The sequence below is a fragment of the Alosa sapidissima genome, chromosome 10 (assembly GCF_018492685.1).
Source record: "Alosa sapidissima isolate fAloSap1 chromosome 10, fAloSap1.pri, whole genome shotgun sequence".
NCBI lineage: Eukaryota > Metazoa > Chordata > Actinopteri > Clupeiformes > Clupeidae > Alosa > Alosa sapidissima.
In genome coordinates, this window is record NC_055966.1 from 14,659,401 (window position 1) to 14,685,120 (window position 25,720).

Sequence of the window (25,720 nt, forward strand, 5' to 3'; positions counted from 1 at the left end):
GTGCCACGGTACACCAGGTTGCCATTATGCACACGCAGCTTGTGAGGCTAATGAATGTGGACGATTCGCTTGAGTGGGTCGCAGAACGTGATGGCCTCAGCTTCACCCGGGTTCAGTGACCGCAGTGACATTATCCAAGCAGTGGTTAAACAAACCGAAGATAAGAAAAACAGAAGATAAAGGGTTGCCTTTCTGCCTGAAGATGTAAAGCAAGTGTCAGAATGTAGATTTTGTTTTGGAAGAAATGGTTAAATCAATAAATGAATAAACAACTTAATAATTATGTCACAGTTCAGACAGAACATGTGTTTATTATGTGTTTAGTTCTGCGGGCATTCCAGGAACTCTGATTAAGTGATAAACCCCCTAACAGAGGAAGGAAAACTCGTAGGGTTTTTCTTTTAGGAGCTTTACAGTTTAGCCTTGGTTACATTCATTTAGCTAATGTGTTTAGTGGGTCAGCTGAGTCACCTTGTCCAAGTCACTAAATCACGTGCTTGGGGAACCCCTCTGAATCACACCGCCAGGATTCAATAAGGTCATTGGAATACACATGTTCATGCCCAGATTAGTTAAGAGCCCTCCTCGTCTGTAACATAAACAAAACAAATGGAACGGAAAGAAACCACTAAACCTAATACCCCACACACTATCCCTACGTGATGTGAATTTGTGGTAGCAGGACCTAGTGTGCATGGACAGAGTGTGTGTATGTGTCAGCAGAATGGCATAGGTCAGCTCCCAGAGAAAGGTCACTTGCCTGCTGGCTTGGTCAGCCTGTCGGCCCAGTGGCCAAGTGCAAACGATGGCCAGCTCTTTTAGGGTTTGGTTCAAGTTCTTGGTTGCTTGTATAAATTCAAATTGAAGGTGACAAAACAATGCTACAGGTTTTCCTTCAAGAGAGACACTGTAGCCTTTATCCCCTACAGAGGCTCTAAACTACTTGTGTTCTCTGATGTCAGGACAAGTATACTGCCTTTTACGCAATTAGCCACAGGTAGAGACATGGCCGGTGCCCTGTCTGTCAGTCTGTGCTTTCCTTACCATGTGACCTATCCTGTCCTAATGTGACCCATCCTGTCCTAACATGTGAGCTATCCTGTCCTACCATGTGACCTATCCTGTCCTAACAATTGTCTAGATTTTTTTCTGACAACGGAAACCACATATTGGACCTTTGAATACAATGGAGTTGAGTTGAACTGTCAATAGAATGTAAATTTGTCCTCTGCCATGTTGTCACAAACTAAGCTGTGTCATATGTAATGTCAGCTTTCAGTCCTGAATTTCTCTCATTTTGTGTGTCTGAACATAATTGACCATGTCTACTTTGATTATTTTTCATAAATGTTTTGAATATGATATAATGCAGCCCCTTTTCCTGCAATTTAATCATAGGCAAAAGGGCTTGTGCATTTCCTCCAAAAGGGTATGACAGCTTTCTAAAGATACGCTGCTAACAACCGTTGCATTCAAGGGCAAACTATGAATGGTCCAACCAGCTACTGAGGAAATCCAACAAGAGCTTTTAATAGAATGTGACACTCACAATCAACCTGTGCTTGTAATAAGAGGCATGTTGTCATTTGATTGTTGTTCTTGAGATTGTTATTGAGTGTGTACAGTATGTCCCTGGCTAGTAATGCTCATGTGGCTTATTGCTGATAATCAGCTGATCAAGTGGCTACTGCTGACGGGTGTAACCGACAGCCATTTCAGCTTAGGCAAAGTATTTTACAGCCCTTAGATACAGATAATTAATAAGAACATTTTATTGCCAAAATAAAGTAGCTTTAAAAGCTGCAAATAGGTTTCTCAATGGAGAGATGAGCCAGAGAACTGTGCAGAAAGAAGCACAATCAGAGATCTCCTTAAATGAATGTTCTCTTCTGTCACTTTTGAGTCCCCCTGGTGCTCAATTAGGCCCAGATTTACCAAATATGTGTGCCAAGTTTGAGAAGGAGTAACCATTTATGTCCATTTGTTTGTCTTAAATCTTACACTGTTGCTCCTTCAGACACAGTATAAAATGTAGTGGGCTTAAGGAGTAGCCTCAGTACTTGCATGTAAATCCTACCCACAAGTTTTAACGAAACTATCTTAAAGCTATTCTACAGGTACAGTATACCCACTTCCAATGGCATCAGATTAAAGGATTCACAAATCCTCCCTTACAGCATCTTATCTGAACCTGTCACCCCAACCTCCCTGCCGACACCCTATTCCATCCCACATGGCCTACCCCTTGCCTGTACCCCATTCCATCCCACACAGCCTACCCCTCACCAGTACCCCAACCTCCCCTGTACCCCATTCCATCCCATCCCATGACCAGCATACCCCAATGGCCTTGTAAAGCTCAGAGTTCAGGTGAGAGCACCTTTGTGCTAGATGTGAACTGAATATGCGACTGGAGTCATATTAAACCTTGCTTTTGTGTGTGTGTGTGTGTTAATGACTGTTCCATGTGTATGTTTATGCTCCCGCGGTTTGTCTGTGGAAGACTGTGCTGGATCTGAGCCCAAATTCAATCCAGTTGGATTGATGACTATCTACTAGTCCACCTGTTCAGTGCAGTTATCATTGCAATTCCCCACATAATTTCAGGTGTGACGATACTTGATGTAGTCAAGCTTGTGAGACTGGAGCCAGGCCTAGCAGTGTTTCAGGCTATGTTCAGGTGTGTTTTACTCATGCAAAGACTCGGGTGTTAAGAGTGTGGTTTGTAATGTACTGTAAGAGAGGTGGATATTAACAAAGTTTCTACTGGATGCACATACCCACCCCCACGGTACTCCAGAGACATGCCAAGATTATCATGATTTGTCAGTTTGTTTGTTTGCTTGTTTATTTTTTTAATATTCTGATTTTTTGTCATAACATTCCATTTGTGTATAAAATTATGTACAGATATATGAAATTAAAAGAGCAAAATCTTTTGAAGCACAATTTTGAATCCTTAGAATATACTGTGTATATATATATATATATATATATATATATATATGTTTGGGTGTGTTTATTTTCATGACTAACATTATTTCACATCATTTTCGTAGCAGGAAAAACATACTTCACCGGTAAGAGTAAGACAGAAAGATATAAAGTTAAAAAAGTGCAAAATAATTATGCAAGCTGCAACACATCACTGAAGGCATGTTTGATTCGATTACACATCCAATCAGTCAATCTTTTCAACTGTGTATCCAATAGCGTAATACAACATGGTCCCGTCTCCTGTACACTGATTTAACCAACAGTCCTAGACAAAAAGAGAATGTCAGCAATGATCTCCATTGAAAATACGTATTTAGTCTACTCTAGGACTAGGCTTAATACGTGTACAGGAAACCGGCCCTACGAGTATATAAAATCGTTTTCTTCACAGTGTGAACTGATACTGTGGGCGAGATGTGGTCAGCCGACCTGCCCCTTTGCCAGTTTAGCTCTGTGTGTTAATGTGGTCTGTTCCTCAGCTGAATCGAAGCCTTGGTTCTGCGACAAACTGTTTCTCTTCCTCCTCAGAGACAAGGTTTCCCTTTAGGCTGCATGAGATTGACAGGAAACATGCAACAGTTAATCTCTTGTCCACTTTTGATTGCATGCCAACAGAAAGAGGAGAAATCTACAACAGAAGTTTGTGTGGTCTTCCTCCACACTTGAAGAAAAAAAACATCAATCATTCACTAGGACTACAATCTAATCAGTCTAATTCAACAAGTTAGTGTAGTTACAGTAGTTAGATAATTAGTACTTAATTACACAACAATACAATTAATAGGAAGGAGTAGACAATGTCATGTAGCTCTACAAGGCTCTACAGTTATTTTATTAGAGATAACAACACTGATAACACACATAAACTACCACATTATGGAATAACATAAGGACAAACTATGTCTTAAAATGGGGCAATAACACACATAAACTACCACATTATGGAATACCATATGGACAAACTATGTCTTAAAATGGAGCAAAACCTGACTGGTGTTCATTTAGTCTGTAACTGAAGTGTCAGTTAGATACTCACTTGATCTCCTTTAGTGTTGTGTTATGAGACAGGCCCTCTGCCAAGAGTCTGGCTCCACCCACAGTGAACTGGTTATCAATCAACCTGTGGAATTTAAAATATGTAGCATACTTTTAATTGATTATTATTATGAATAAATGTTGTCATATTATTAAGGTATTACAGTATGACTACATTGCATAGAACTACATCAACTGATGGTATTTGTATGGTTAATGTTATATATTAGAGGGTTAGATATTGACATTTTTATAACTATGATACTAGTAGGCTATGATTGAAAAGGCAGCCTTGAGTAGGGGGCTGTGAGCGATCTTACATGACATGAGTGAGTCCTTTGTTCATCTTGATGGCCTCTGAAAGATCAGACGCTGCTTCATCCGAAATGTTGTTCCCAATCAGCCTAAGAGACAGAGAAACTGCACTGAGTTTGCTCTTGTGTTTTCAGTTCCATGGTCACAAGAACAACCTGGATACTACAGAGAATATTTATGTGTGAAACAGAAATCACACATTGCATACTGTACATCCTCATAGTGATCTGAACTGATGGGAAAGAACAGAAAATCCACATTGTAGAAGATATTATTCAGTGAAATATTGAAAATGTACACCTTAATATTGGAATTATTAGTTATACTGGTGCGGTGCTCGTTCAACATGCTATTCCTGTAGAAAACCTGTAGCCCATTTACATGCCCGCAGGTATGCCTGCTTTAAAAGTAGGATGATAGGGAAAACATCATTCCAGCTAAGCATTCAATAATGAATACTGAATATTATATTATAATATAATAAATGTGCAGTGAACAACATTTAAGCATGCCATGGCTGCATTTGGTATTTTTTATAGATCAAAATGACATAAACAGCTGTTTTGAGTTAAGGTTATGTTTAGCCTATTGAATAACTTGATAATAGAGAAGACAAACCATTTTGTGGAATGATGCATCATATGAAATTTGCAATGATGTGACTCAAAAACAATGTCTGGTAGCCTATGACATCACACTTTGCCTGCCACTCGTTGTCTGTAGCTGATCAAAATGACATAAACCTAAGCTGATCAAAATGACATAAACCTAAGCTTTGAGTTAGGGCTATGTTAAATAACTTGATATAGAAAACAAACTATTTTGTGGAATGATGTATCATCATAGATGAAATTTACAACGATGTGACCTTAAAAACAGTCTCTGCTAGCCTATTGACATCACACTCTGTCTACCACTCACTGTATGTAGCTAGTCATGCTTTGCATCATTCTGAAACGTCCTTAAATTTGGGACCATTATCGCCCCGTTCAATTTGGGACAGGACCTTGCAGTTGGAACGCTGTCATTTGATTGGCTGAAACCGAAGGGGGAATCTCTGACACGCACGTGAGACAGTCAAATAGGCATACTTCGCTTTGTGGTGGCACTGGTAGACAAGCGAGCGGGTGTGTCGACGACAAGGTTAGGCTAAGTCACCAGGGCTGTCTGCCAATACATACCCCAAAAAAGGCCAGGCTAAAACATTTTAATATTGCCTTTGCAATTAATGTTATTTAAAAAAAAAGACTATGCAAGCAAACCACACAGAGGCTTTATTGTTTGAGGTCAGACATGATAATCATCCGAAGATCTTGCATCTTGACTTTATACCCTTTATACCTGTATACTCTGCTTCTCTGTCTCTGGTCCTGCCCCGTGCTGTGTGAGAGGGGGAGTGGCCAGTGGCTAGAGCGGCAAAAGCCAATGTGTGCTTCTTTTACTGATATACTTAATGATATCTTTTGCATTTCTTATCCGAACAACGTCAAACTTGGCACACAAATAAAATGCTATCTGAATATGAAATGAATATACCATTTTATTTCCATAACTCTGAATATGACTGAATATACTTTATTTATTATTTTATATTATATTATTTATATTTTATTTATTTTACACATACACACACAAAATGAAAATGAAATCCCCTACCAGAAGATGTGAAGGCTTGAGTTCTCTTTTAGCATTTTAGCTATGTATCTTCCTCCCTGTCCAGTGATCCCGTTAGCAGAGAGGCTACGAAGGGGAAGAAACACATTCATCTGACATTCATCTTTAGCACAATTTGTCTGTGATCTTGCACAAGGTTGCCTTATCTTCCTCTTATTTAATGTTAAACACTGTACAAAAGCAGTTTCCAGTTACCAACTGCTAAATAAACTTGAACTTTTATCCCACTGGCATTGTGTAGCTCTTGGGCAATCTTTGTGCAAGTACTATGGCTCAAATATTCATGATCTCTAGACACTAAATCTACCCTTCTGAAAGAAAAACAGCTAGAGCTACAGCTAGTTTTCTTCCAGCTCTTGCTGGTCTTTGTGTAGCTGGTTGGGCCACCAGGTTCACATGATGGCGTGACCATCTGAAAAAGCTGTGTGACCAGCCTGTCACATGGGATACAGCTGGTGTAAGATGGTCATGCTGGTGACCAGCCTGCCAAGCTTGATATTATTGGTGTAAGATGGTCATGCTGGTTTACTAGAATGACCAACATAAGCTTTAATGGCCAGTTAGACCATCAATGAAAGAGCAGCAACACCAGCTAAAACTACCAGCTTGAGGTGGTATGACAAGCAAAACCAGTTAAATTACCATTGTAAGTTGGGTAAACCAGCTGAATGTATGTTTTCGCAAGAGTTTTGCTGGTCTAGCTGTTCAACCATCATAGGGTGGTCAAACAAGCTGGTCAACCAGCAAACCACCTTAAGATGGTCAGGCTGTTTTTTTTTTTTCAGCAGGGTAGACACTATACAATCAGTTACCTAGAATACACTATACAATCAATACAGTGGCATTGAAACATCTAGCAGTACTCAAAGGGGCATGATAGCAAGTATACTGACGAAGTGTAGGTCAGAGACATTCAAAAGCTGAATGAGAGCTTACAGTCTGTCGCCTGAACGTGAGGGGACAGCACTCACCTGAGGTTGGTCAGGCTTGTGTGATTCTTCAAAGCCTCAGCGAAGGCCTCCGCTCCCTCATCCCCAATGGTGTTTCCCCACATACTGAAAGCCAGGACACACTCAGTAAACATGCACATTATACACATTTAATTGCGAACAAATCTTTTCATTAATGTATATGGACATGCATTTGGACATACATTGTTAGGATTACATAAACATGCCTACAACATTATGCTATGAGTTATTCAAATGCTCCATAATTGAATTTTAAAAATAAAACAGCTAAAACATAATCACTCATCCCTGGATTCCAGAAACAATATCCCCATTCTTATTCCAGTGTGAGCAGTATGGGTATATAAATAATTCAGTGATTGACAAAGATGACTTACCCTACGTCAAATATAGACTTGCTCTTTTTTATAGCAGAGGCAAGGTACTTTCCACCGACGCCAGTGATTTTGTTGAGGCCAAGCCTTTGAGAGGTCATAATACAGGTTAATCCTATCAAACTTCCATGTATTTTTAAAATGTGGGAGTATAATAAATAACAAGATTAAACAAGTCAATGAAAAAACACAACAAAATAAGACTAATCCATAGCATTATCAGGAGCTACAATATAGTGGTCATGTCATGAAGTATAAATGACTGAGGAACCTACTTTAGTGTATGGAGCCGAGGACACTCCTCAATGATCTGGGCAACCAGTTTGGCACCTGCATCGGTTATTTGGTTTTTGTACAACCTATCAATAAAGAAAAGCAAATGGAAACAATCAGTGTTGATGTAAGTGTTGGGTCATAACAATGTAGTGACCTCTATGTTACACTTTTTAGACTGGCTACAGTACATTCACGATGTCTCACCCCAGAACTGTAACTACTTTGTACCGAATCAGCTCCTCTGCAAGAACCTCAATGCTGCTGTCTGTGATCTGATTGACACACAGCCTAAAAAGGAAAAAATACAAGTTCAAAAGTCACTTCTAAAATAATTATGATTAGCATGTACAGCTGAATAAAATAAGCAATAATATATTTTTTTTACGCTACACCTTTTAGCTTTACCAGCCAATGCAAGATAAAACATAAGTACTTGAAGTTGCAGGCACAACAAAAACTGATTTCTGTGGTATGAGGTGGTATTGAGTGCTGATTAGAATAAGCCATGCATGCAAAGAAAACATACTATCTATATCATGTAAAAAGTTTGCCACCAATGTATTAAAACATGAAACCCACCCTTTTAAATAAAGCAGCATTACAAAAAAAAAAAAAAACTCATTTGGTGTGCAATTTATACATCAGACTGATGACAAGTCCCCATTAGGGCTGAAAGATCAAAAATCACAATTTGAATGAATGGAATTTGTCATGAGCTCTCTCTCTGCCTGGTAACACGTGCTGATTGAAGTCTGATGACCTCCACCTGTTCCTGCTCTGCTCTGCCTCACCCTCGTTAACCTACCAGCTGCACTGCATTCACCACTCATCATGTCCTGTATATAAAGCCTTGCTTTTCAGTCTACACTTGTCAGATCGTCTGCAACCAGCACCAGTTACCTGCCTGTTTTGGAAAACGCCTCTGACTCTTTGCCTGTGATCCCGGACCCGCTCGACTACTTCTGTGTTCTCCAGCCCCGGTAATCTTGACCTGCCTTCCGTCCCTCTTCTACGAATACCGCCTAGTCCTTGACTGTACTGCTGCTTCGTTTGTGTGTTTCCCCCAGGACTTCCCGGATCATCCAGCTCCTGCCATCGCCGTTCGGCTACTGGGGGAACACACACACGCAGACTCTTGGAACTCCTGTACCCCCCCCCGGAACCCCCAACACTTAAATAAACTTTTGAACGTGACGCTTTTGTGGTCCTCGTCCTGTTTGGTGTCTGACAGAATTAGCAATTATCAAATCACAAAGGCTGTAATTAATTGTGTAGTTAGTGACTCTGACCGTATGGTCCACCATGTCACATATATATTTTAAAATCCATGCTGTCCTTATGTGACAGACAGTCATGCTCATCAATCAGAGGTACCGTGCTCCGCATGCTAACTAATCAGATATGGCCCATCTTAAATCTATGTTTGGAAATAATTCATAGTAATTCTTTTTCATCTTTGGATTACTAGAAAGAGCAGTTCATATTTATGTTATCTTAATTAATTTCATCAGGTATTATCTAATTACTTCCGTTCTCGTACCTATGGCCAAATTACAGCCGTGGCGATATCCTTTACCAACACCACTTCCACTCGTGTCATGTCGCTTAATCAACAACCACAATCGCGATATCAGTCAGAAAAATCATAGATATTCAGAGATATTCTGGTCACACTTTACTTGGATAGTCCGCCCACAGACTATCTACAGATGCTCAGATTATCAACAAACTACCTATTGACACTGTTAACTTCAATTTATAGTTAACATAAAGATTAGGAGTTGGATTAGATTTGGTTTGGTTGGATCTGTTGTTCAACAACAATTTTACATACTGAACTTGAATCTTAACAGATTGTCTGTTAAGTGACATTGGGCAGACTATTCAAGTACAGTGTTACATATTTCCCCTAAATGGTTCAGTCCTAGTTCCTCACCGCACTACCGTCATTTTTCTGAAGCTTGGTCTGAGCTGCTTCACTCCATAGTCACTGATGTTATTGTTGTCCATGTCCACTCCGAGGCACTTGCGATGATGATGCAGCACAAAGTTGAGAGCGCTGCAGTCGGCTGAGTAGATGTTACAGAAGGCCAGCTTGAGGTAGTCTGCCGATATCCCCTTGGCAGTCAGCCGAGCCACTTCCTCACTGTTTGTCTCAAAGATGCACCGCACCATCCACAGGAAGTTGGACATGCCGTGAACCTTAGTTCCCTCCTTCTCCGACTTGAAGCGGGGAAGGCTGCGGAGGTGCAGCTTCACACTGTTGGACAGGTAGGACTTGAGCATGGCTCGCTTCTTCTTCAGGGAGAGTGGCGGGACCAGGTGCTCCAGCAGAGCCACGTTTCGCTTTGACAGGAGGCCGCACAGGAACAGGTTGATGAACTGCAGATGCTCGTTGTTCTGGAAGGGATCCTTGTCTCTCGGACGAGACTTGCCCAGACAGGACACACAGGGGAAACGGTAACTCTTTCTGTACTCACACTGGGCGAAAAACTTCAGAATCTCTGTGGGCTCAGTGTCCTTGTCCAGCACCAAAGAAAAGGCAGCCAGGAAGGACTGCAGGGTGACGTGGAGAAACTCGAAGGTAGTCGGACTTCCACAGGCATCGTAATGGCTGATTGGCCTGAGGTACCCAATCTGCAAGTCATCCTCCTCCAATCCGCAAGACATCACATCCTCCTGCTGGAACACAAACCTGTTCTCCACCATGCCTAAGAGGGCCAGACGGGCAAAGGCTGCCAACATACTGCTGCCCGTCCGGAAAGTGTCAGCCGTGCACCTGGTGCTCCTCTTCAGCAGGCCCGGAGATGAGGAGCGACTGAGGAAGACCTCCGACAGAAGGAGAAAGACACTGGTGAGGGTCACACAGAAACCCTGCAGCTCAAAGTCGTCATACACCGACTGGAGGTGCTTGAAGCTCTTGAAGATGATCCAGCAGAACAGGGGGATTGAACAGAGGCTGCCAAGATGGGGACTGGCATCCAGCTGCACGGTGACCAGGGCCAAGTGCTCTCGGTCAGGGAAGTGCAGAGCTGTGTACCTTTGCAGGTGATCTGGAGAGAAGCCTCTGAGGACGACCCTCTTCCGGATAACTTTGCTCTGCACCTCTGTGCCAGTTCGGGCTGTCAGCACCTTCAGGGAGCCTTTGAGGAGTTTGCCACACAATAGGTTCATGAGAACCAGCAGCGGGTGGGTTCTTTCCTCAGGCGAGACCACCTCTGGGACGTTTGACAGGTCAAAGTCGCTGTGGATCTCATCGTAGCCATCAAAGGTGAATATGACGGTCTCTGGGAATCTCCGGATGTAACGGAAAACCTCATTATCGTGGTCCATGTCTGGGTAGCAGTTGTGCTTGAAAATGAGATCCTTAAGGGAGATCTCGTCTGTCTCCTTGAAAGCGCTGAACATTCGGCAGCGGAACTTGAAGAAGAACTTTGCCCTGGTGTTCAGCTCCCTTTTGGACCAGAGGTTCTGGAGCTTCTGCAGCATCATGGACTTGCCCACACCAGCATCTCCTGTGACAAAGATGGTCTCTGCGTCCTTGTTCAACACGCCATTGTCCCCTAACAGTTCATCCAGGCTGTCCAGGTATCCTAGGCTCTCGTTGCGGTCATTGAGGATCTCCATCTGGGTGTCCGTGTAGAGCTCCTCCAGCAGGGTCTCCTCTCGTTGGGAGTACGAGGTGATGAAGCGTGTGTCGCAGCCCAAGTCATGCCTCAGCTTCTCACAGTACTTGCTAACTGAAATGAGACATATCTGTTATTGCAGTGCATATTCAGACTGAGAGTCACACAGGTTAAGTGTCTATGAGTTTTTTACATACTGTAATACTGGAACCTCTCAACTTACTCGGGTCTGTATTAACCACTGGTATTTGCTGAACAAATTCCGAAGGTTTGTACTCGATGTCCTTGAACCAGGGTCTGAGGTCAATGTATGCATCATAGGCTTCATGGAGAATGTGGATGAAATATAAAGAGGCCTCCTCCCCTTTGCTCTGTACCAATTCCAAAATTTGGCGCACCTGCACATCATAGAAGTTAGCTTGCATGCAGTAGTGCCATAGGGTCAGATAAGACAAAGAAGACATTTTTATCCTATGCAGCATGCTAACTCACTTTTAAGCTTTGCTATTTTCAACATAGCATAATAACAGGTTCAGTTTTGTAATGGCTGTGGAATATAGACTATATTGTAATTTTAGTGTAAGACACTGCAAAATGTTCAGGACAGCTAGATCACACTTCATATGGGCCTACCTGGTCTGTTTTAGTGGTGCACCGCTGTATGATTTCGACATCCTCATTACAAACGAACCCGCTAGACAGAAGGTTGTCCAAGATACACTGGGTATTTTTCACCTGGTCCACGAGCAGCTCGCGGTGTAAAGTCAAAATTTTCTGCCCAGAAGGTCTCATGGGAGCAACATCATTGAAGGCCCGCCCTATTAACATGTCCCGTTTAGGCTACTTCCCCGACCTGTAGATGTACGATTTCAAAGACAAATAGATTTTTAGATACCATACCACTCAATCATGCATGTGACCTACTAGGCTACAAGTTGTCTGATGGATGTTTAGCGTATACTGAGGAAATACTTTTAAATCATTGGTTAAAACGCGTAGAGGGGGGACGAGTGGGTTAAGTTAGGCTAGCTCTTTTAAAGGTCTTTGACCACTTTATCCTGACCAAGCTGTGGTTTAGAAACTTGAAAGTGGACTGTTGCAGTTGTCCTTATAAAGGAGATACACGCTGGCCACTAAAGTAGGCAAATACTTAAACCTGTGTAATAACATTCGATTTTAATTAAGGAAAAACTTTCATAAAAACTCCAAGACACGGCAACAAACGCGACTTGCATTAGGGAAAGGCTGATATTTTAAGCGATATAGGCAGAACGAACGGCTAGCCTACTTACTTACCTCACATAAAATCACCGAAACAAAGCAGACATTTAGCAACACACCAATTCAGCCATAACGATAGCGTTTAGGAGAGCTTCAGTCGAGTAAAAGGTCCAACAGTCTGAACACGGTTGGGTCAGAATCATTTTCCCTGTAGGAAGCGAAACTAATGTCAGGAAGAAACAGAAACATTGTGAAAATGTACCCGTGTTAGCCCATCGCCTCATCTCTTTGCCGTCACTCATATTGGAGTCACACCCACTTTCGAAACCAGCATGGCTCACCAAAAACTACGTTGGGGGAAAAACAAAAACTAGGCACTAGATTATCCTACCTACGTTGACTAACGTTGAATGGGTGGTGGTGTCATGAAAGAGGATGGTCTCAGTGAACTGGACCGGACTGGCGGTGGCGTCCTCTGGTTGGTCTGTTGTAGGACAATGTGCGCCATCATCGTTTTTATAAGATTATTATTATTTGTTTGTTTTGTTGTTTGTTGGTTTTGTTTGTTGTCTGTCTTGTTCGTCTGGTGTCACGGGTGCGCTGGAGACTATACGCCGCTCCGTCCGGCATCTGTGTCAATGTGAATGTCTCCTGTGTGTGGACTTTGGGTTGCACTTTGGTGCATATCCTGTTAATTTATGTTTGTTCCTGACTGAAAATGATCACTGCATCCCAAAATGTCGTAGCATAAGACAATGTGGTAGAAACATGGAATAAAAAAATAAGCGTTTTTATCTTTTTAAATTATGAAAAATTGCGTGTCCAAATTATTCATAGGCCTACCCTTTTTAAATAATCAATCGAAACATCTTTATTTGCCATCAAAGCTCTCAAAATGGTTCTGTAGGCCTAGCCTCCATGTCTCAAGGTTTGTAGACCGCACCTTTTTAGCAGCAATCCGGGTTTTGAGACAGGACAATGCCATCACTCTGGCCTTAGTGATCATTTTGTTGACGGATTGAGACTGGCACTCTAAAATGTTGACATTGTTCTCTGTTAACCATTTCTTACCTTGTTTGGCTGTATGTTTTGGTGCATGGTTACTATTGGGCAGGTCTCGGCACACTGCCTGATCTTTTTTTCCAGAATCTTAGGATAGCCTCTTGCTAGTGTTACCGTTTACTTTTTTTTATGCTAATCTCAGGCCATGTCCCTGGGTCAAAAAGAAAAAACAAAAAAAACAACGAAAGCTAAATTCTTAGTCCAGGTGTGCCCTTATAAAGGTTTAGCTGAGTTGCATGTTTGGAGAAGAGTGATCCATGATCAGCATCCAAGATGACCTGTGATCCATTTTGGGATGGAGTGAAAATTTCAATCACCAAAACACCATCCCCAATGTGGATAATATAGCTATAGAAATTAATTCGTTTTGGGTGTTTTTTAGACAATAGGACCTGGTGAACTTCTCAAAGTAAACAGTAAACACTAAACAAGGGGCTACATTAAGATTTTTGGTAGAAAAGTTCAGGCAGTCTACCGAGAGACCCACTGGAGCATTAAACAATGATCCAAAACATACAACCAAACAAGGCAAGAAATGGTTAACTGAGAACAATATTTTTGGCAGAGCCAGAGTGCAGACATCAATCCGTCAAAACAGTGAGCACAAGGCCAGAGTGATGGCAAATAATCGTTCCTGACTCAAAACCTGGATTGCTGTTAAAAATGTGTGGTCTAGAATCTTTGTGGAGACATGGAGAGGCTTGGTAGGTATTATAAGAACCATTTGAGAGTTGTGAATGCAAATAAAGATGTTTCCACTGATTGTTTAAAAAGGGTATGAATAATTTTGGACATGCCATTTTTCATAAACATTCTTCCAACCTTGATAAAGAGAACATCAACATTAAAACAATATTTGCCAGGGGTATGAATCATTTTGTTCATAACTTTATACTTTATATACTGTATATATATATATATATCTATATATATATATATATATATAGATATATATATATATATGCACACCTTTCAGGGTATTCTTCATCTTTCAGACATAACCACTGGTCAGGAGGCCCAAAAAGTAGTTTTGTTCCGTTGCTCCATAGAATTAGCTGCCAAACTTATTGTCAGTCATTTATATGGTTTATATCAGTGTTTTTCAACCTTTTTTGTGCCACGGCACACTTTTGACACTTAAAATGTCCCACGGCACACTAACATCCTGTGTGATGAAAAAATAAACATACCATAGCCTAAAATTTCAATTAATACACAGATATGGCCTTATTATGGCTTCTATGCAGGACCTGCTCAATAAAACAAGCGCCCTCTGTTTCATTTGTAGGTGACTATATCTAATTGAATTGTTGTTATGAACTAATTCTATTAAAAACACATTAAATCTAATAATGTTTAGCATCACTAATTAGTATAAAGAAAAACAAGCCTAGACTTTTTTAATGGTTGCTCCCAGAGCCATATAAAGGTACCTTTATATGGCTCTGGTTGCTCCTACTCATGATTTAGACACATTTTATTGGTGTTTTATGGTACAATATCAGTGTTTTGGTGTTGTCCGCAACCAGAGTTTTCACATATTGTGCCATATCTCAAACATTATTTATCAAAAATTCATTAAAAAAATCATGCATATGAATTAAATGTTATCTGAACTAATGAACTGCATGCACACATTATGCATATGCATTTCCTGCTTTATTTTGCTTAATGTTGTCCCATACCTGTCCCATAGTTTAGCCGTCATTACCAGCACACTCTACATAAAGGCACTTTGCTACTGTTTTTTCATCAAAAAATATTTGGTAACCATGGTCACCTAATATAACAGTGGAATACATGGGTGTCAAGCAGAAAGATTGATGCCTTGATGTCCAGAAACATAAGAAAATCTACTCTTTATCCCTTGTTTTGGGCATGTACACTTATTATGTGTCATTACCATACGCATTGTATTTCTGTATTTTTGAATATTCCTGAAATTTTAAAATGACTTTAATAGTTTAAATGATGTACATTACATGTAGAAAGCTAGCTACACTTGCATAGTGATCATTTTTGCTTCTCAGGGTAGTTTTTCGGTATAAATGTCATCACCAACACAGTCATTACCAGCACATTATAGCTTGAAATGTAGTGGTAATGACCACTGTGTTGGTGATGACATTTTTGCAGATACATTTAAAGTACTCTTTTTAAAAGAAATATTTCTTTTTTCTTCACAAAGTCAGTTCAACTTGGGTTTCTAAATTATAAACATTTAATTGCAATAGATTACGATCAGTGATTTGTCATCACCGCAACAAATGTCATTACCAGAACTGCAATGTCATCACCATCACCATGCATATTTTTGCCAATAGATTATGTATAAATTACAATAAATTACATTAATTAGATATTTTTGACAATGTTGGACAGTCTAAATTGCCACTGGATGAAAACAGATATGATATATGGCATTTATTTCAAATAAATGAAATTCCAAGCCAGGGTCGAGTGAAAAAATCAAAAAATAAGATAGGCTACTTAAACGACTATAATTCATGTTGTAAGTAAAATTCAACAATTCTAATAAGTTCAAGATAAAATAGACTTCATGTGAAACCATAATTGATCATTGATTGATCATTGATTGACCAATTCATCTTTAAAATGTACATATTAGATGATGTGATGGTAATGACATTTACCTGAAAAATGACAAAAAAGCATAAATTCCCTTATATTGTGGTCTCAACCAAGCTCACAAGGTTACTCCTATTAAAATGACTGATAACTTGATGCATACCAATTAGTACAATTTTGAATTTTATTTTTCAAAATTTCAGTAACCCAAATAGGCCCGAAATCTGAAAAATGCCCGAATACTGGATATGGGGCCCCCGTTGTACAATGCCTGCATACCACAAATAGTGTAATCATACAATCAATGAGAGCATGTGGTTATAAAGTCTTTGATGCAACAGTTGCTTTTCTGGACCAGTGAGTGACATTTTTGTAATTTTCTGCGGCACACCTGATGATCTCTCACGGCACACTAGTGTGCCCCGGCTTCTGCAATCCACCAACAGCCAATCTCTTTCTTGTTCTCTCTGACGCAGTTCAACCAATAAACATTCAGCTGAGTCCCGCTTTATGTCGCGGGAAAGGGAAACTAGCGTTCTGAAAGAAAGTGCAGACAGTTAACGTTAGCTAGCTGTGTGATTGTAAGAAACTGATAAAAGAGGGTTCACATCGACTGGTTTCATAAAAATCGCGATTAAGATATATTGATAGTCGTTTTGTTCAGTACGTTTTCGTTTCTCTATTACGTTTATCTACTAGTAAGTTCATAATATTTTGAGGTAGGAAGCTTAACGTTAGTGTTTTCCAAAGTTGACAGGCGTCAACGTTAAATTAGTTAACGTCAATTTGTTGGAACCCAGTCTGCAAAATCAGTGAAATTAACTTTCGTTACATGTGTTTACAACAGTTTGCATCAGTAACATGCTAACGTTGTGTCAACAACATTAACCTTAGGTGGCGATGTTACTCGAGACTTAGGAACAGAAGTGCAACCTGCTAATGTAAGTGTCGTGTATCTATAGCATTTAAGCATAACCAGTTGCCTAAACACATTCGGTTTTATGTAGCAGTGCTATAGACAGTAAAATGTTTTATTCCTTAAGAAGTGTAACGTTATCGATAGCTTCAGAGCCCGTCTAGACATTCTCTGATAGCTTCCTCCTTTTCCCTTAGCTTCCTTGACTACCATGACAACGACCAGACAGGCGGGTATAGCATTATCTAGCTACATAGTTCTAGCTAAGTAACGTTATGCTTGTGCTAACTAACCATACCCAGATGGCCAGCTACCTAGCTGTCAATGCTAGTCTAATCCCATTTTCTATGGCGTGTCACTGGCAGTTTAAACTAAGGTCCTAATACATCCCAGCTGGTGGGGGTACAAGTCAGTAGCTAACCTAAGCTATCCTGCTATCTGTGCTGCATAACAACTGGTAGGTTTGGGCAGGTTAAGAAGTCCAGTTGATGTCTTGACCATTTTAATTAACAGTTTGATAACTTCCACTAGGTATAGGCAGGCAGGCAGGCTGTGACTAACTTGGAGCATCATGTCTCGTCGCCTGACCAAAGAAGAGTTGGACCTTCAGTTTGAACAGTTTCTGAAAGAGGTAAGGCTTGAATGAAACCACACCTTACGTTACCTTCACCTAGCAGTTGTCCTGCTGAATACATTCAGATTCACTACATTTAGAGCCTTTAGATTTCAGAATCCACTGCTGATTTTAGAGACGTCTTCAAATAACCTTAAGTGCACTTTTTTCTGTAGGTAAGGGTGATGCATTGATGTCACTTAGTCTTGAATACAAACTGTTTGTGTGGAAAAACTACATTACCATTTTAACAAATTACTAATTAGGTTTTACCCTGTCTTATGTAATCACATGTTGAGTGTTATACTGTACCTGTGTTTGTGACGCCTACAGATAGGAAATGACATAGCGGTCTTACACCTGTCTTCTGTTTTCTTTTGCCTTATCAGTCTGTGTCTGATGACTCTGTGGAGTTAGGCTCTAAGGTCCCCAGCGTGCTAGACAGCCTGGGCAAACCACCACCACCAAGGGCAGAGAGGCAGAAGACAACTCCTGCTCGGCCTTGGTGGCAGGATGACGACAATGATGATTTTGGTGAGTGTTGAACAGGAAATGATCCTTTGTCTGCATTCTCACCATAAACACAGTTGTAGAGCATGTCAGCTAATCAGTTTAATATGCTTGGATTGAAAAAATGAACATTATTTTCTTCACTGTACATTTATTGTTTATTTATTGAAAGCACTGTTTTGTGGTTTTAAAGGGTTGACTGGTCTAATTCTCAGTTTTATTGCTCAGAGTATTTTTATAGACCACTCAAAACTCTGTGCTATGTTATTCAAGGTGCAATCAAAATCGGAGATGCATTAAAATGTCTGCAGAAAATCATCTTTGATATCAGTTGATATGCACTGTTTTATCGCTGGGTTTTAGGATATGTGTATATATTACATTCTAACCCAGTACTATAGCAGGCTATTGTAAGTTGAAGCTTTGTGGACTGAAAGATAAGTTACAGATTGACTGACAAGGTTTTGTTTGATTGACCATGAGTTAACTTAGAAACCTTATTTTGGATAGACACCCCGAATATCAAATCTTGAAATACTACACTTAGATCACATTACAATTTATTCATACTATGGTTGGTAGGTTGTTTTATCGGTTCATATATTGAGAATGGTGGTATGCTGCTGTTGAGACTTAACATCAGCATTAATAAATTAATGGGTACAAACAGGGGCAGGCCAGTCTGCAACCTACGGGTACGATTATTTTGAGCCCCCATCTTTAATTTCCATCACATGATTATTCTTTCCTGAAGTGACTTACACCATACATTTATTTACACTGGCACAAACAAAGAGCAAGCATCATTTCAGGAGTAATTAACGTTAAACAATCTAGACTACAGTAACTCAACATTGGGTGCCTCCGATGGATGTTAAGCTGTTCTTTCATTATACTAATAAATCATTGAGCCTGCTCCCATCTATATTATCTCAATGGCAAGGCAACTTTTGTTTGCACCTCCAACACCATGGTGCACCTGTTGCTGCCCTCAAAAGCCTTGATGTTTGTGCTAAAGAATATTTGTTTTTGCCCAGTGGTGCCCAGGGGGGTATTCCATCAACCTCGCTAAAGGCCAAACCTGGCTTATTTCGATAAGTCTCGCTAATTTTAGTGAGAAGTCCGTTCCATTAATGAGGTTAACGTGAATCCCAGCTTGGTAACCATGGGAATTTATGCCACAGAACTAACATGCTCCGTAGCAGGTTAACTTTCAAGCTAAATTAAGCTGTGTTGCAAAAAAAACCCAATCAGTCGGAAAACGAGTCAAAAAAGATGGTTCCGTCAACCTGTGCTCTCGTCACCTGTAGCCTACAACTTCAAAAATAGAAGTAGGCCTATAGAAATTTTTTTTTCCAACAGTGCACCAAGCATGGATTTACACATTCACTACCTCCAAAGAATGGATGAAGATTATACGATTAAACATGTTTTAACTTCACATGCGTGTGGTTCTAGGAATCGTGCTACTCTGCGTCACTTACGTTCGGTGGTGGTGTAACGTGCAGCGAGACGGTATAGGAAAGGAATTACATTCTTGCGTGTTCGCAGGTTCGCTTCCCATACGAAGTATTAAGGCTACATTGTTTATCACCTTGATGATGGCATTTTTAGTTATAATCTTTGATGAAAGACATATGTCTACTGCTGATAAAGGGTCATGCACATTTGGTAGGCTGTTCAGTGACGTATTATATCTGATGCAAGCCAAAGGATAATTATTCTGTAGCCTAGGCAGCGAATAATTAAAACTGCTTCATGTGTCGACGATTGTTCATGAATGTCAAATCAACTGTGTGCCACACAGATCAAAAACTAGGCATAAATTGAATTGAAAGCCATTGCATTTCAGATAATTTTATTTCAAACACTTTGGGACTTATGGGAGACAGGCTATTATGTTGATACTAATTTATTTTATGACCACCTACACCTAGACAATAATTTGGAGTGAACTATTTTAATATAAGAACGTAGGCTATAGTTTTGAATATATGGCAAAATTGTTTTTGAGTTTATACTATTTATTCATTCACTCGTTTTGTTTAAGCATAGACTGTAGGCTATAGTCTATGTGTTCAAGAGTGAAGCCAATCAAACTCGCAATTGATTTCAAACCATTAGCATTGTTGTTTTAAATGTATGCTTTCATTATTCTCCAATTTCTGTAGGCAATCTATTTTTTTCTCTTGATGTTAAATTTGATGACTTTCGATGGAAATCCTGTAGATGGCGCTTGCCTATCGAACAGAAATCATCTAGTATTGTCTTAATTTTACGACATATATCGTCTTTTCGTCAATCTACTGTTTTGGCCTACTTTTCTACCTCGTGCACGAGCAGAGATGAAGCTGAACTAAACCTCGCTTAAATAAACGAGGCCAAGATGCCGCTAACTTGAGTTAATGGAACGGCTTCAGCCCCAAGTGAAAGTCTACGCTAGTTCAAGCCAGGCTATTTCTGTTAAGCGCCGCCTTCATTAGCGAGGTTGATGGAATACCCCCCAGGAGTGTAGTGTAGTTTGAGTGTTTATCCACTTGAGGGCACCATCCTCAAACCTAGAGAGAGAGAGAGAGAGAGAGAGAGAGAGAGAGAGAGAGAGAATTTTTTGGAATTTTAACAAGCTTTATTGTACAATAACCATAAGCACCACTAACAGATCAGTCTACAAAAATAACAAACAAACAGAAAAAACAAAAACAATAACAGGTCATGAGTCACTCATGTCAAAAAAGGGGCAAAAGAAAGCTCATCATTTGTTACAGAGCACAGCGCACCAACACAACACCATTTGTCCTTGAAAACATCAATTGCCCTTGTTAATCTATACAAATAAAAGTCAATAGTGACTCGACTTGACTAAATTCTTGAAAACTGCAACATCATCTCCAGCTTTCTGCTGCACCTTGTTTTTCCTGCTTAGATAAATAGCCAGCTTCGCCTGGCCATTAATGAAATTGATGAGTTCACACTTTGACTTCTGTCTCTGATTATAAAGAAAACCAAGTATAAAACCTTGCTTTGTGAACCTTGTTCCCATAGAAAAAAACAAAAGGCTCAACACACAAAATAAAGGGGAAAGCCCATTGCAATCCATAAAACAGTGATAAATAGTCTCCCTGTCAGAACAAAAAAGGACACATGTCACTCAGTGCAGGATTTATCACAGATAACAAAGCATTAACAGCAAGAGCATCATGCAAGATCCTCCACTGAAGATCCCCAGTTCTTTTGGTCAGTGGGGACTTGTAAATCACTCTCCACACAGGTTTCATTTAATCATCAATGCCCAACCTATCCCTCCAAACATTGTCCATCCTACCCCTGAGAGTGGTTTTGTGCAACACCTTCACCAGACAGTTCTTTGTTGTACAGAACTTTCCCACTAGCTGAACACAAAACAATACTGTCCTGGTCCCCAGAAACTAGCAGTGGACTAGCATGACCACATTCTAGCAAAGCAGGTGAAAATAAAACTGTTGGAAAAACATCCCTATCGTCACAAAGAACATTACCCTTGTCCCAGTCCTCCAAAAGACTTTTCTCCTGGCAACTCAGGACCCCATTAAGCTTATCAAGAAATCACTTCACATACCCCTCAGACCCAAAAAGGAGGCTACCGCCTTAACATTCTGGAAATTGCAACCTGCCCCGTCAACAATTTGCAGGAGTTGCAGGGCTCTCTTCTCAAAAAGCAAGGCTGTGAGACCAGGAAAATCACACAAAACATCAAAACGTGACCCCAACACAATCGGCTCCTCAAGTAGCCAGTGAACAGAGGATAACCCTCCAGCCCACTGACGGGTAAAAAGTCCCCAAACCCTAAAAAGACTTTTGTAGAAAGGTGGTAGTCCATTAAACTCAAGTTGCTCACTGTCCATTTGAAACAGAACCGTGTCCAGGCCCAGCGCACTTACTCTACACAAGATAGTGTGAGCCAGCGGCCTCCAGGCCACAGTAGTCGAAGCAGTGAGCAGCCGCTGGACAAACTGAAATCGATACGTGTCCCTCCTGCTAGACAGGCTGACGAGTCCTTGTCCCCCATCATCCTTTGAGAGAAAAAGAACTGCTTGTGGGACCCAGTGCAGTTTGTCCCAAAAAAAGTTCACCACTTCCCTCTGCAAGCTTTCCAGTAGTCCAGCAGGGGGTTCCATACAGGCAAGTTTATGCCATAACGCAGAGGCCACTAGATTGTTTATTATAAGTGCCCGCCCCCTATATGACAGTTGGGGAAGTAGCCACTTCCATTTCCCCAGGCGGCCTTTCACCTTATCCAAGACCCCTTCCCAGTTCTTTTGGACAAAAATGTCATTACCCAAAAAAACACCCAAATACTTAAACCCTTCTCTTTTCCACACCAGCCCACCAGGCAACCCCGAGCACCTCTCCTCCCACTCCCCAAACCAAATGGCTTCACTCTTTCCCCAGTTCACCTTCGCAGATGATACATGTTGAAAATCCAAAACAGTTTTATTTAACATAATTACATCATCTTTACCATTAACAAACACAGTCACATCATCTGCATAAGCAGACAAAAAGAAACGATCATTACAATGAGGCAAAAGAACACCCCCCAAAACAGCACGAAGGTTGTGAAGCAGCGGTTCAATGGCAAGAGAGTACAACATGCCAGACATTGGGCACCCCTGCCTGACCCCTCTCTTGACTCTGAAAGGAGCACTCAGACCCCCATTCACTTTCAGCACACTTTCAATATTACAATAAAGAGCTTTCACCATATTCATAAAAACGGGACTAAAACCAAAGGACGCTAAGGCGGCCCACAAAAAGTCATGCTCCACACGGTCGAAGGCCTTTTGCTGATCCAAGGAAATCAACCCCATATCGATACCCAGATCATGCGAGACATCCCACAAGTCCCTTACCACATTCAGATTGTCAAAAATAGACCGCTCAGGTATACAGTAGGATTGATCATTGTGGACCACCTGACCAATTACCTCCCTCAGCCTCAAAGCTAAAGCCTTGGACAGAATTTTCATGTCTGAACATAATAAGGACACAGGACGCCAGTTCCTAATGTCCCGCAGGTCACCTTTCTTGGGCAAAAGGGTGATAACTGCCCTGCGGCAGCTAAGGGGCAAACACCCCTCCTCCAGGCTCTCCCGCAGCATTGCCAGGAGATCCTCCCCAATGCAGGACCAAAAGACTTTATAGAACTCAATGGGTAACCCATCAATCCCAGGAGACTTACCACTGGCCATGCCCATAAGGGCCTTTTCAAGCTCTGGGAGCGTAAGAGTCATGTCAAGTGCAGCATAACACTCTTTCGCCACTTTGGGCAGTCCAGTAAAGAAAGAGCTGGACAGGATATCACCCGACACTAACTCACAGTCATACAGCTTAGAGTAAAACAGTCTCGCATAGTTACGAATCTGAGCAGGCTCAGACAGGTCCTGGCCCGATTCAGACCTCAAACTATGTATCAACCTACTCTGACCATTTTTTCGTTCCCAATTAAAGAAAAACCTGGACGGAGCATCCATCAGGGTAACGCTCTGAAAGCGAGAGCGTACAAGCGCACCCTGTGCCCTGACACCCAGTAGGTCAGTAAGTCTGCCCTTCTTCTCCTCCAAGAGCTGAAACTGCTCCGTGGACATCCCAGACTTCTGCAAGTTCAAGATATCATGTTCTAAACCTTGAAGTGAGAGAATGATATCCTTAGTAACGCTTAAGGTATACTGTTGGCAGAAAAGCTTAATCTGAACCTTGCCATGGTCCCACCATTCCCGCAAGGAGGAAAAAGAGCTTTTTTGTAGGCTAAAAATCCCCCAAAAAAACATAAGTCTCCTTGAAATGGTCATCCACTAAAAGTGAAGTATTAAAACACCAATATGCACTCCCAGGCCTAAAAGCCTTAATTCTCACACTGCAAACTACAGCAAAATGATCAGAAAAACCAGTTGGCAAAATATGACATGATACTAAACTATTGAGATGCTGCCTGAAAATGTAAATTCTATCCAAACGAGCTAAGGAAATATAATTCTCTCTACTATGAGTCCATGTGTACTGTCTGGTGTTCTGATGCAAAGTTCTCCATGTGTCCTGCAGATCATGGGTATTAATCAACTGTCGTACTGCCAGCTGTGAGGGAGTATGAGGTTCCAAGTGATTCCTATCCAATCGATCATCAACAGTGCAATTAAAATCACCACCCATAAAAACAAGACTGTCCGGATCCAGGTCACTGAACACCTCATCAAGTTTACTAAAAAAACGCACCCTCTCTGCCCCATTCGTTGGTGCATACACATTTATAACAAACATTACAGTCATCAAAAACGGCCCTGACTGTCAAAAGTCGGCCTGGAACTACTTCCTCTACGTGGCAAGAAAGAGGTATGGACAATTTTGAGAATAAAATCGCCACACCTCCGCTTACAGAGGATTTATGACTTAAAAACAATTTGGCCATCCCATTCCCTCCTCCATTCCACCTCGTTAACATTGTCACTATGAGTTTCTTGCACTAACATAACATCCGCCTGTTTCAGGGTGATGAAGTCAAAGAAAGTTAACCTCTTCGCTTTGTCCCGTGCACCGTTTAAATTCAGGGTGCAGGCTCGAAACGTATTCATCATACTGATGTCACCGGGGGCGGGGAAGACGACTCCCGTACCTGTCTCCTAAGCTTTGTCAGTCCTTTCGGAGGCGCGCAGTCTCCTTATTAGTAAAAGCACGCTCACTTATCAGACGGGAAACATCATTAATAAATTAACCGCAATCAGAAAAGTACTGTTCAACCTGAACGTTACGCAGCCCTTTCGTATCACGTAGAAAGCGGCTTATGTCTTCTGCTTTATGCTGCATTGGTAGCCCCTCACCAGATGCGGCGAGGTCTCCCAACGAGCAGTCCGACATGTCAGAGAAAACAGACTCATTGTCGCCGTCATCAGTCGGGCGCACCTCTTCCCTCTTTGCCTTACTAGCGTTCCCCTCCTCCTGCTCACTCTTTCTCTTTACCGGGATTTTAAATGGGACCATTTCAACATCTTGCACAGACGCCTGTGAGCCCGAAGCTCCAACGCCATCATCAAAACAAATGTCCTCTAAAGGCCTATGCACCGTATTACTCCCACTTAACGCGGCAAGCTCCTTATTTATCAGGTCATTCACTGTCACGCAGGCATCAATTAAATCAGCCACCGGAGAGGTGCCATCTACGGCCACAGAATCATGTGTGGCCACAGGACCAAATTCAACTAGCTCTGCCCCAGATGGGCCACTATCCACCCCAACGTCGTCCACCCCAATTCGCTCCGATGACAGACCGTCAGCGGACGGGGGGCGAGTCGTGGAAGAATCATTCACAACTGGATCAGCCAAGCCACTTGCGGATTGGGGACGAGTTGAAGGGGAACCCTCACTCGGTTCAGCCAAGCCAGTCGCTGGCTGACCTGCACTGTCACTCTTGTGTCTTGGGCAGTCTCGAACGACATGACCCACACCTCCACAGTGAAAACACTTCAGGGCTGAGTCCGATGTAGCAAAAACCACATACTCAAAACCACCAA

General features: G+C 41.4%; 3 protein-coding genes across 14 annotated transcripts in view; 2 read left to right on the forward strand and 1 right to left on the reverse strand.

Annotated features, from left to right (window-relative positions):
• Window positions 1–2,943, forward strand: part of znrf2b (zinc and ring finger 2b) — a 96,989-nt gene extending 94,046 nt beyond the window's left edge. Inside the window, exon 5 of the mRNA XM_042106378.1 lies at window positions 1–2,943. This exon is cut by the window's left edge and continues 1,908 nt beyond it. The gene's annotated coding sequence lies outside the window, so the exon portion shown is untranslated.
• A 61-nt stretch (window positions 2,944–3,004) lies between these two features.
• nod1 (nucleotide-binding oligomerization domain containing 1) lies at window positions 3,005–12,885 on the reverse strand. 2 transcript variants are annotated; one of them, XM_042106377.1, is made up of 12 exons: window positions 12,752–12,885; window positions 11,902–12,121; window positions 11,492–11,666; window positions 9,579–11,382; window positions 7,847–7,930; window positions 7,642–7,725; window positions 7,370–7,453; window positions 6,993–7,076; window positions 6,004–6,087; window positions 4,353–4,436; window positions 4,034–4,117; window positions 3,005–3,545 (listed from the first exon to the last, which is right to left on the reverse strand). In XM_042106377.1, the coding sequence occupies exons 2-12, from the start codon at window positions 12,094–12,096 to the stop codon at window positions 3,473–3,475; spliced, it is 2,835 nt and encodes a 944-aa protein (XP_041962311.1). In that variant the 5' UTR covers window positions 12,097–12,121; window positions 12,752–12,885; the 3' UTR covers window positions 3,005–3,472. The 2 variants fall into 2 exon arrangements, with proteins under 2 accessions (XP_041962311.1, XP_041962310.1); XM_042106376.1 differs by having other exon boundaries at window positions 12,565–12,784.
• Window positions 12,886–16,639: 3,754 nt separating this feature from the next.
• Window positions 16,640–25,720, forward strand: part of cep162 (centrosomal protein 162) — an 82,168-nt gene continuing 73,087 nt past the window's right edge. For 2 of the 11 annotated variants that reach the window (XM_042106343.1, XM_042106352.1), the window contains exons 1-3: window positions 16,641–17,081; window positions 17,588–17,687; window positions 18,059–18,203. In XM_042106343.1, the coding sequence (XP_041962277.1) occupies window positions 17,628–17,687; window positions 18,059–18,203 (205 nt within the window). In that variant the 5' untranslated portion in view covers window positions 16,641–17,081; window positions 17,588–17,627. Of the gene's footprint in view, window positions 17,084–17,363; window positions 17,514–17,587; window positions 17,688–18,058; window positions 18,204–25,720 lie in introns of those variants that run through there. The other 9 variants (XM_042106348.1, XM_042106344.1, XM_042106349.1 and 6 more) reach the window with 9 other exon arrangements.

Coding starts and splice junctions, on each gene's coding strand:
- nod1 (XM_042106377.1), bottom strand. CDS start 12,096: ATGTTAATAGGGCGGGCCTTCAATGATGTTGCTCCCATGAGACCTTCT. Junction 7,931..9,578: donor AGAAAAATGACGGTAGTGCG/GTGAGGAACTAG, acceptor TTTCCTTTTTAG/GCTGTGTGTCAATCAGATCA. Junction 7,726..7,846: donor AAAGTAGTTACAGTTCTGGG/GTGAGACATCGT, acceptor CTTTATTGATAG/GTTGTACAAAAACCAAATAA.